The sequence below is a fragment of the Tigriopus californicus genome, chromosome 11 (genome assembly GCF_007210705.1).
Source record: "Tigriopus californicus strain San Diego chromosome 11, Tcal_SD_v2.1, whole genome shotgun sequence".
NCBI lineage: Eukaryota > Metazoa > Arthropoda > Copepoda > Harpacticoida > Harpacticidae > Tigriopus > Tigriopus californicus.
The window spans coordinates 13143179-13154195 of NC_081450.1; the positions used below are offsets into that span (position 1 = coordinate 13143179).

Here is an 11017-nt window from a genome sequence, read left to right on the forward strand (position 1 = left end):
GGGGAAATTTGGGACAACAGCAAATCCGCCAAGGTAAGGGTAATGAAAAAGGTGAAGAAGAAAAAAAACCCCACAATTTCTTTCCAACTATTTTACAGTTTGTTGGACAGTTAATCGATTTTGAGCTCCTCCATGGAACCCCGCTTGATAAAATAATCTTGGGTGGTCACTCGCAAGGCGGAGCGCTAGCGCTCTACGCCGGTTTATCTTACGTCAACAAAACGACAGAGAAGAATCTGGGTGGGATTTTCACTTTGGGTAGCTGGTTGTTACTCCGTTGGGAGTTTGATTCCGCTTATGCCCAGAGCATTATTGCCGTCAATGCCCCAAAGAATGTGCTCATGGTGATTATGCAAATGAACAATGGATTTATGCTTTTGGTTTAAGTCGCTCGCATTTTACATAGGCGTATCTTAACGGTCGTTTTTTAAGTTCTTGGATTGCAGCATGTTTGTTTGGATTTCCGAGAAAGTATCGGTGCCATGAAAAGACCAAGCCCTTTAAAGGAGGATTGTTAATTCTCATGAAGCCTTCGAGAACAAAAACCAAGAACATTAACAACATAAAAAATGTGGTGTTATGGGTTATGGGGAAAGATGTTTGTCCTAAAATGCCGAAATTTCCTTCGATTTCCAGTGAAGTCTCTGGCAAATCTCAAAGAGTCGACTTGCCTAGTGGAATCGCAGAACAGATCACTGTTTCAAAACTTATACTTGTTCAGTAACCAATATGAGTTTTGGAACAATGATCCGTTCTGTGATTCCACAAGTACACAGAAGACATTTCAGAAATGTACCTTATCCCCAAAAAAAACCTAAGACACATCGAAAAAGAAGATTGTTTTGGTCAAAATTCATGTGACATAAATCATATATTTTAAGACTTTAAAGTTAAATGATATACATCAGTTCTTTTATTTTGAACTGCTGGGGATTGTACCCTTGTAACGGTAAGGAAGTCCGCGAAAAGAATATTGGGGCTGGTTATTAAAATGATCAGTATACGTTTTGAATTAAGATAAATAAATCTAAGTACGAACGTGACTTTGCCACCAGATACATGTTCGTCGTTTCAATTTCAGTGTCACGGAGAAAGAGACCGAAAAATTCCTGTGGATTGGGGGATTTCTGCAAAGGAGGATTTAGAGAAGGTGATCGGAAATCTAGAATTTGTCCCGTACAAACAACATGGTCACGAGGTATCAACGATTCAGTTAAAAGACTGCGTAAAATTTTGTCACACGATATTGTCTGATTGAGTCTGCAACGAATATGATTAAATCAAAACAAATCTTGTGATCACCCATATTAATTTTCTTTCCAGTCAAGAAAGCTATAAAGGCCTATAAAAACTTCACGATCGTTTAAAAAGCGTTTTCTGTTCCAAGCGTTGTACAACAGGACTTCAATTTTTTTTCCAATCCGACCGGATCCGAATCCGAATTTTTTCGTTCAATCCGATTCTGAATCCGAGATTTTGCTCAATCCGAACGAATCCGAATCCAAAATATTTCTGCCCCATAAAAATCACGGAATGACGAGATTGATTAGTATTCAAAGGTTGTCAAGAACATAACGTTAATCAGTGCAGGAAAAAGTCTTTGAATGAACCGAATTGAAGACAAACAACCTTTCCAGGTAATGATATTGCTACTCCCAGAATGAGATCGGAGGAATGTAATGGAATTAAGTGCATTCTGGATAACTCTGGGAAATATATAAAATATTGTGACCTTTCAATTACATTGTCATTCCAAACATGTACGAGTAAGAACATAAAAAGATGCAAACTATTCTTTTCCTTCCTGTTCTATTTTTGTGAAACTCTTCTAGTGCAATGTCCATGTAATTTGTATAAACTAAAACCTGGTATAAGAACTGAGTGATGCCACCATATGATACAAATAATTATTCTTTTTGAAAAATTCTTTTGTTAATTGTTTGAAGAAGCTTAAAAACTTAGTAATTTGGAGGCGAGAGGTGGAGGCTAAACAAAACATCTTATAAGAGAACCATCTTTTGTTAGCATGCGTTGGCAAAACTTCCAGTAACTTTTGCACTTCTTTTCTTGGCTGAGCCTCGTTGTGGAAGTCCTTGTGGTAAGTCAGGTCATTCTTTGATTATAATTTTTTGTTTAGTTTGTAAAACTTGATTTTTTTCCATTAAGGCACTCTTTTGGACGGAATATGACGAAAACAATTTGATAATTCATTTGGTAGAAAAATGATTTCAGATCCAGTTTCTAGTAGCTAGTGAAACAATGCGTTTCAAAGCAATTTTATTCCTTTCCTTAAACACTGCTTTTTGTACACTTCCTAAGTGACAAGATCAAAATCGTTACGAGGCACAAAGCCTTGCGCAAAAGTTTTTTTTTTTTTCAAAAATAGGAAAATGCAGAACGCTCAAGTGAGAGGTCAAATAGAAAGAGTCAATCCGTAGGTATGCATTGGTTCGTATTATGAAGTTTATTTGCAATTGAATAGGACGTATAGCTCACTTAAATCATGGTAAATATAAAAAAAATGATTGAGGGTACTTGAATTCAGTTGATGTAGGTAAAATAGTTGATTACGAGATTACTGTTAGAGAGGCTGGTAGAGCGTTTGCCGAAGACGATGAAGGTAAACTCGTTTTATGATTTGAAACCCAACCGGCAAAATGATCATCACAAACACCACGGAGAGCACTGAAATGATAACGAAACAATGATGACATCAATGTGCAAACATTATTCATCGTTCAGGCAGGAACCAAACAAGATTGTAAGCAAGACCGTCACCACAAAACAAAGCAAAAAAAGTGGCTTGATGGGCGTGCCCAACAATCACATACCGTCAGAACCTGGAAATTATTATGCCAACGACGAAGACTTGGATGATTGAGGCTGTAATGAAATACGTAGAACCTGGCTATATTCTCTGTTGGGATGGTGAAGATCAGATGGAATTTGTACGCTCAGAACTATATGGCTTTGCTCCTTGTCGAATAAGCAAGTCGTACCATCATGTATGCAATAATGTCTGGCAAATTAGGGAGGAATTCCTTCGTTGAATGCATGTCATAAAGGTACATGAATATGTATTATCTCCTCCAAGCAATTTGAAAATGGATATTATGTTTTTTTTTAATTTGAAATAACAACACCATTTTACAGAACCACTTCTCTTTTGACACTTGTGGGCTAAAAAATGAGGCACTCTTTTGTGGCCTATTTTCTATTTTTGGTTACATTTCTTTGTTACAAAGGGTTTTGGGACATTTTTTGGCCAGTATTTTTGACAATGGTAAACACTTTTGGATTTGTTTCGATCTGCTCAAGGCATATCGGTTCAACACACTCAGAGTTACAAAAAGGTAGATAGAAAAAAAAACAAAAGAAAAATTGACGTGTGCCTTTCACTGGATTCCACGAGGTACACTGTTTTGTAATAAGGGTAAATATCATTCAGATCCTCATCGATATTTTTTGGGCGAAGGAGCGCCCTAGCATACTTCAACTTAGCCAGCCAAGAATGACTTAACTGAGGAGCAATTTTGCCACGCTCAAGATTAATGCTAATAATATATATTTTAATTGCGAGACAAGCAGCTCAGTGGATGTTTAGTGTCTAAGACAATACATGTCCACATTTTTTATTTTTTGTCATGACTAATGTGGGGTCAAATTCTGGGAAACAAAGACGAATATCTATTAGACGGATAAGGGGGGGCGACTAGGATCGAACCCATGAACCCTGAGCACAAATCGGTCGAGCGTAACTGAACTGCGATCAAAGAACCTCGCTAAACGTTATTCTCCACCGATTAGTTGGCGGTGCTCATTTTTAAATTTGTGACAAACTGTTAAAAAGGTTTGGAGAGAGAGTTTAAGGGCTATTAATATCGTGTTAGGTTAGGTTGGGTTAGGTTAGGTTAGGTTAGGTTACGTTAGGTAAGGTAAGGTAAGGTAAGGTAAGGTTAGGTTAGGTTAGGTTTGATAAGGATAGGTTAAGTTTAAAAAAGTAGCACCGCCAACTAATCGATGGAGAATAACGTTTACCATCCTTTGAACAATGAGATTTGTGGCTGAAACGTAGCCTCTAATGGCTTTTAGAGGCATCAAAGGTGAAGATACGCATTTGCACAATTTTTTGTTTCAGAAACATTCTAGTACAAAACCAAGTAAGCAAAGTATAGGGTAAAAGACATTCAAGGCATATCAAATCTAAATTGACAGGGATTCTTGGGATTTTGAAATGTAGACAAAAACCCTTAAGCCTGACTTAAATCTTGCTACTGGATCAACCCCTACATAAGCACTACGAATATTTGAGGGCAGCAAATTGAACAATGAAGGAGCCCGAGAAAGAAGAGAGGTGGACTTCATTGTTTTAACTAGCCTGGATTCTCGAGGGCTTGAAGGTGCTCTCAAAACTTGCGAAGTAAAGAAGTTGTTATTTGTGCAATCTTGTCCAACCTGAGTTATTTTGCCCAAGTGGCCACAATTGTTCCAAGCCATGGTGCTACATAAATTCAATGGTTATTAATTCAACATAAGGCAAACTGACGAGAATGAATAAACCCTCTATTTGACTCAAGGGTAGATGGTGCATTGAAAGAGATGAAACAAAAAAAACTACTATCTTGTTGCTCTAAAGCAAGTATCGTTTTGGTTTCGGTTTTCAATCAAAAGCATGGTGAGAAAAGTTAATGCCAAATTTAGAACTCATTCAAACAGAACAGGTTACTAGTCAAATATTGAGAGAGCTCACGAAAAGTTTTCATTTACCATTTTCAGAATTTTCTTTTTATCTTTCCACGCATGTCAACGGCTTTCAAAGGAAAAAAAAGGTTCTCGAGCCTTCGGACTCGAGAGTCCTAAGCCCTTCTAATTTCCAACATTTATAACTTTTCAGACACGCTTTTTCCTTAATTAAAAGCGTATCAATATCATCCTACTCCCTGTACATCTTGAATTGATTCAAATTGATCCTCATTGTAGTCCCCAAAAGCTTACCATATGGGAAGAGCGGGGCCGAATTGAATCGGGTTGATTCGGGATAGAAGATCTCCCTGGCAAACCTTGGGCAGAACAGGTTCACTCCACCCTTGATGGGATCACAATCCGTCAACTGGAGACTCTTTTCGAAGCAAATGTTGATTTGAGCCAAGGTCTTGACGTCGTGCTCATCGTCATATTGGCACTGAACGGCGGGTCGATGGCCGCCCAATCGATTCTGCACGGCATCAAAGATCTCTTTGAAGGTATATTTCTGACCAGGGACAATCCCCGCATCATTCAGAAACTTGCTCAACGGATATTGCTCATTCCACGTGATTCCTAGCAAACACTGACCCCAATCAAATTCATTCTCACCACTGTTCCACCCGGACTAACCTTGCTTGAAGTATTTGAATTCCGTGTCCAAGGGTCCCAGTTCCATGGCACAAGTTCCATGCTTCTCCCATTCGTGCTTCCAAAAGCTATATTCGCCTGTATTGGCATGCACATTGGTCCAATGTGCTTCCAGATCATCTAGTATGGGTGCCAAACGAGTGGGATCGAAGCGTTTGGAGCGATCACAGAAATTGGGACCAATGGTCTTATTTTTGGTCGGCCAGATCCCATGGACCGTCCAAATCCCTTGGGCTAGGTACAATACATGACATGGTTAACCGAATAGAGGACTCCATCCATTCCTGCACTTATCCAATCATTGGGAACTCACGGATGGTGCACGTGTTCTGCTTGTCGCGTTCTTTCCATTCGATGCAATTGGTGGTAGGCCAGTTTTGAGCAAATATTAGCAAGTCAAAATGATCATCGTGCGATTCAGAAGAACGCGATCTGGCCGTCCAAACCGGACCCAAAAGACCAAAGGCCAACAAGGTTTGTGATAAGGTCAACATGGCTCATTCGTGGGGCCGATCTGATCCTATTGTTTGTGCAACATTCACATGGACCTTGAACCTGGTCATGTGTACAAAGGATATCATCATGTCAATGGATGGTTTCTAATCTCATGATCTCATGTTTAGCCATTATAAGATAGGCTTGTACCTTTGATATGTATGTTGTTGGTTCCAGTTTGGATTGCTGATATGATTGGACGATCGTTCCGTTCCCACAAGAAGTTTGTGGAGTTCTTGGACGAACCAAGCGTTTGAAGTCTCAAAAACAAAGCGCTGGACTTAAAAGTACCGACATCTGATTGAAGCGTCATCTACCAGTTCTGATATCGGTAAAACAGCGCCTGGTGAATCGATTTTTACCAGAGACGTAGCTATGAGATAATCAATATGAAATAACTAAGGAAACAATCGACTTTGAAACTTTCATTTCAAGACAACCGTTCGTTACGCAGCATATGGTTTTACAAAATATGGCTGTCAAGTCAAATGACAATTTTCGTTGCACAATAGTTGCTGCTTTGTTTATATCATGGTAATATGCTACAAATTGAGTAAAAACTAAAAGTAATGGGTGACGTTTGGAAACAACACAAATTGATGTGTAGAAATATGAAGAAAAAGGAATGAATGAATGTGGAGAATTTTCTTCGTTGTCAAGGGATTAACCTTTTGTTTTATTGTTCATTGTTTTTTGTTATTCTTGGAAGTTCGACAGATGTAAGGTGGCGCTGGCGTCAGATGACACCTCTCTATAATCCAGCGTTTCGTTTCAGCTGTAGATTCAGGCTTCACAAGCTTGGCTCTGTAGTTTGGAATTTGGATCTGTTCCAAAAACAGGGCGGTTTTCTTAAGTCAGCTGATAAGCTTCCATGCTGATTTGAAGGAAGGCCATTTGGTTGGGTGTAAATCTTGGGTTATATGTATTTGTATGTGATAGAACAGGCCTGTGGAGGTTTGATCGTACAACACATAGGCTAGTCACAGAAATTGCTTCATATGTCATCAATTATTTATTCATTTTTGAGGACAAGTCTAGATGCTACAGGTGCAGCTTCGTCGACAATAATTTGATCTGGAGTGGAATATCGTTTTGATTTTACCAGAGGTTTGGAGTTAAGACCAGTGAAAGTTTGGAAACCTGTTCAAAAAGAACGTATTTTGGCCTTAAATAAAAGTGAAACTTTGATGACATGACTGACATGCATACGGCATGCCTCATTTCATGTGTTACTTTTATTTTCCATGAAACGTCACTCCAGAAGGTGACGCGGTTTGGTTTCCACCAGTGAGAATTCTACCTATCACTTGCTTTTTTGGATTTTACATAGCCTTTAAGCTAGAAGAAGTTGTAATAAGTTATATTTTGTATCATCCAAACCGACATTCTGTCTGATGGGGGGGCAGGGGAAAGATAAGTGCCATCCATATTGTACGACTGAAATGATCTGGACAGTCACCTTAAGAAAAGACACTGACATACATTCGCCAGGCTTGCCCTAAGGCTTTTTTGTCCATATCAGTTCTGTAACGATATGATCTGATGCACCCCAAACTTTCCATTTTATCCTTGTAGATATCTGAAACCATACTGAACAAATGACTCAAATGCATCACCTCTCCATTACATTTAGCACCTGTTGCTAGATAGCGACTAAGCCCATTTTCTTTGAGAAACTGAGCCCCTCACCATCGGGCTGGCCAAATAAGTGTCCAACAGTGTTCATGTTGGCAACCTGACCTTTCCGGAGGTGATATCCGGACACAAGTCCTTTCTGGCCAAGGACTTGATAACACCCTATTGTCCTTGCCCCGACAAGCCTTCGGAATATTGTCGGCCACGCACTTTGGTCTGGCTCCCAAGCCAATGCCATCAACGACGAGAACTGACAAAGGATTATGTACTGTCTGCTCTCTTTCTGTTTATGCATTCCACAATGTTTGTTCATACACCATCTTTTACATGTATATATATCTTTATACCGTGACATGATTAGGAGTAGCAATGAAGATATCATCGTTATTAATAATAATCAAATCTGACCAAGAAATCTGTGATGTTTACCGTTGGTTTGCATCCAACTATCTGGTTTTTCTCATGCTCAGTCCTGTCATATTTGGCTTTGTTTTATCTCCCTTTTGGCTCTAAAGCTATGTTTGTCCGTTCGGCAGTAGACCCATTAGCCCCTCTAGTAGTTGTTTCTTGGTCAGTGGACTTTTAAACTTTTGTAGGCCAGGGGTCAATCAGCCACTTGTGCAGTTGCTGACCGTGAAGTGCCGTGTGGAGTCCAATCCTGTCGAGTCTGGGCCCGTGAATGTCTTTTTCCAGCTGAATCACCATGGATCCCTATGCGGCTGTTCATCCGCCCCAGCAGGGCCAAACTGGCGGTTCCATCGAACCTCCTAGCACGGCTACGGTCATACCGGCTGCAATGGAAGAGCCCGTACCGGTATCGTCCCACTCATCTACGGTCAAGATGAAGAAGAAACGGAAAGCCTCATCTCGAGCTCGGTAAGGGCAGTTTGATCCGTGTCAGAAAGTTCCCATGGGAGTGTTCCCGGAAGTGTCATTCAGTGGACGTTATTCTCTTGAGTCAGAATGACTTTTTTCGTCATTTTAGCCAGTGTGAATTGAAGGTCTCTTGGTAGGACTCGTTTGCTTGGCGATACTTTCGATTTTTGAAGTCGGCAAATCGACGGAGCTTAGTTGGCTGATTGGCGAGTAATCCATGTTCCTACGAACTCATAACCCTGTAATCTAAGTCAATGTAGTCACGTTGAGCTTGATATCTTTATTGAATTGATAAAATCTTTTAATATTCTGGATGCTTGGATGGAAGGGATGAGCTTCGTGCGGCCAAGCCAGCCATCGGATCGCTCTTGTATGAATATAGTTCCGATAGGCGTTGTCGTGTCCGTATCAGTTTTGGTTCTCCATCAGTGGGTGTGGTTAGCTTCTTCAAGTGTCCATGAGGAAGGTCGGGGAGGAGAATCGAACCTGGGGCTTCTTTTTGATTAGGAAACTACGTCTCTTTTCTTAAATTTTATTTATGATATTGGCCCAGATTTTAGCTTTTGATGATAAAAGCGATGACAAAATGAAGCACTTTTGAGAATTGACTTTTTAAGCTATGGGCGGAATTCTGTTAGTCTCATTACGGATTAGATCGCCATTGTGTTGCCATTTATTATCTTTCAAATTGGCATTTTGGCACAATTTTGAGATGCCACGTGACAGAATGGCTATAAATTATGATAAAACATTTCAACTGTTCAAGTAATCTACTTTACAAAATATAATTACTTTGGATTGCGTTCTTGATTCTTGATTCGATCAACTAAAAATCAATAAAAAGCGACAGAGGAAGTGATTTGGGTGAACAAATGATTACAGTTTGAAGACTTGAAACCAGGAAATAAATGAATCGTTTCGTTCAAAATTGCTGAGAAATATTTTGGGGCTCTGTCTTAACCCAAACACATTTCATTAATTTTTTTATTAAAGTGTCATCGCTGCAGATTGATGCTTTATGTTGGATTTCGTTGCTTTTTGGAAAGAAAGTGTGTCCTTTAAGGCCTGATCCTGCGGTGCATTGAATGATGTTCTACTATCACATGCGGTTATATGAAGGATGTATTTCATTTTGGAATGAAAACTCCCTGAACAACTGAAAATAATTGTTTTTGACAGCCCCGAGTCATTCCTGTACGATGTTCATTGTTGGAAACCTTCAAGAGTTTTCTATAAACTTATCAAGACAACAACTTTGTTCAATGGTCAACAATACAACGATTGCCGCGGTTTGCAAAATGATCTGAAGTCAGCGCAAGTCTATATATTTGGTTAATGTATCTTATGTAATGAGATTGATGAAAATGCGCTTTCTCTCGTGCAAGTGATTTTATCATCAAAGGGCTTGACACAGTAGCAAAACTGCAAAGCATTGGATCAAATTTACGAGCACAAATGGACACTACTAAATTTGAGCAAACACAGGTGTTCGCTTCACAAGACTTGATAAGCCAGATACATGATGACCTTACCAATGCAACGAAATACTCAACATGACGCAAGGCCAAAGGATTCACCCCTACAAATAGAGTCAGCTAATTACCTCATACTATCTCTGGCATTGGGACCAGTTTTGTACTAGAACGAATTACGTGAACATAACAGAAGGCCTTTCTTTTGAACATTATTTGAAGAGATGCGAACATCCAAATGCCTGCTTATTTAGGGATAAATAGATGTAGATATCATGATTACAATGCCTTTTTCAGATTATGTGAGTTGAAGAATACTGTTCTTTGCAACTGGGTCGATTTTAGTTGGAGAGAGTAAAACAATTTTGTTTTGATGATTTTTACCCTTTTTTGGATTACGATACCCTTAAATGTTGGTTCCACTTCGCGTTTTATTCCATAAGGGGACATGTCTTGATAAGTTGAGATCACCCTTGGGTGAAAAAGTATCCCCAGTAACGAATGATGTTAGGCCCGAAGAAGTATGAATTTAGCGGAAATGTCGCCATTTTTGGACTAGGAACGGCAAGCCTAGATATTTCAGCCAAAATAGTTGTCCAATTAAAGGAAATGTAGGCGTGTGTGTGGCCAGTTCAAATTATTGGCTAATGATTTAATACCCTCAAGTTGTTAGTCTGAAGCAGAGCGACATTGTTTGGAGCAGGCTTTGCGGTTTGAAAGAATAAGTTATGAATAAAGAATTTGTCAGTTGGATTAACCAGACGTTGCCATTACTTATCACACTTGGAAATTATAATTTCAAAATCTGCGTTAGAAGTGGGCACGAAATCCACTTAGATATACGAGGACTATGTTCAAGATGTTTTAACAGATAACAAAATTGCGAAACATGTTGAGCTCCACTTTCCAAGAACATTCCAAGAACAAGATAGCTCTCTTTAAAAGAGAGGCTAAAAAGGCCTCCTCCCTTCTTTTCTGGGAAATATATAAACGGTGAACTTGTAGCAATTTGAAGGACAAGCTTTTGACGAACATTCCAGATCAACCCTATATTCAAGGGCTAGCCAGGTCCGTCAATTGTTATTCGTTGGTAGACCAAATATTGTTTGAATTTAAAGTTAGATAAGAATTAGAAGTGTTTTTCA

General features: G+C 39.3%; 3 protein-coding genes across 4 annotated transcripts in view; 2 read left to right on the forward strand and 1 right to left on the reverse strand.

The window, feature by feature from the left end:
- Positions 1 to 1356, forward strand: part of LOC131891189 (acyl-protein thioesterase 1-like) — a 2458-nt gene extending 1102 nt beyond the window's left edge. Inside the window, exons 3-5 of the mRNA XM_059240714.1 lie at positions 7 to 33; positions 99 to 344; positions 1082 to 1356. Of these exons, the coding sequence (XP_059096697.1) occupies positions 7 to 33; positions 99 to 344; positions 1082 to 1258 (450 nt within the window). The 3' untranslated portion in view covers positions 1259 to 1356. The remainder of the gene's footprint in view (positions 1 to 6; positions 34 to 98; positions 345 to 1081) is intronic.
- Positions 1357 to 2439: 1083 nt separating this feature from the next.
- On the reverse strand, positions 2440 to 6196 carry LOC131889938 (ribonuclease Oy-like). Of its 2 annotated transcripts, XM_059239170.1 has the most exons (6): positions 6040 to 6196; positions 5708 to 5949; positions 5377 to 5628; positions 4996 to 5319; positions 2832 to 2883; positions 2440 to 2685 (listed from the first exon to the last, which is right to left on the reverse strand). In XM_059239170.1, exons 2-5 carry the CDS (start codon positions 5886 to 5888, stop codon positions 2834 to 2836), a joined length of 807 nt encoding a protein of 268 aa, XP_059095153.1. In that variant the 5' UTR covers positions 5889 to 5949; positions 6040 to 6196; the 3' UTR covers positions 2440 to 2685; positions 2832 to 2833. The 2 variants fall into 2 exon arrangements, with proteins under 2 accessions (XP_059095153.1, XP_059095151.1); XM_059239168.1 differs by lacking the exon at positions 2832 to 2883.
- A 1880-nt stretch (positions 6197 to 8076) lies between these two features.
- Positions 8077 to 11017, forward strand: part of LOC131889926 (protein Aster-A-like) — a 29777-nt gene continuing 26836 nt past the window's right edge. Inside the window, exon 1 of the mRNA XM_059239154.1 lies at positions 8077 to 8400. Within this exon, the coding sequence (XP_059095137.1) occupies positions 8228 to 8400 (173 nt within the window). The 5' untranslated portion in view covers positions 8077 to 8227. The remainder of the gene's footprint in view (positions 8401 to 11017) is intronic.

Coding starts and splice junctions, on each gene's coding strand:
- LOC131889938 (XM_059239168.1), bottom strand. CDS start 5,888: ATGTTGACCTTATCACAAACCTTGTTGGCCTTTGGTCTTTTGGGTCCG. Junction 5,320..5,376: donor ATTCAAATACTTCAAGCAAG/GTTAGTCCGGGT, acceptor AGTGTTTGCTAG/GAATCACGTGGAATGAGCAA. Junction 2,686..4,995: donor GGCCCCGCTCTTCCCATATG/GTAAGCTTTTGG, acceptor TTATCATTTCAG/TGCTCTCCGTGGTGTTTGTG.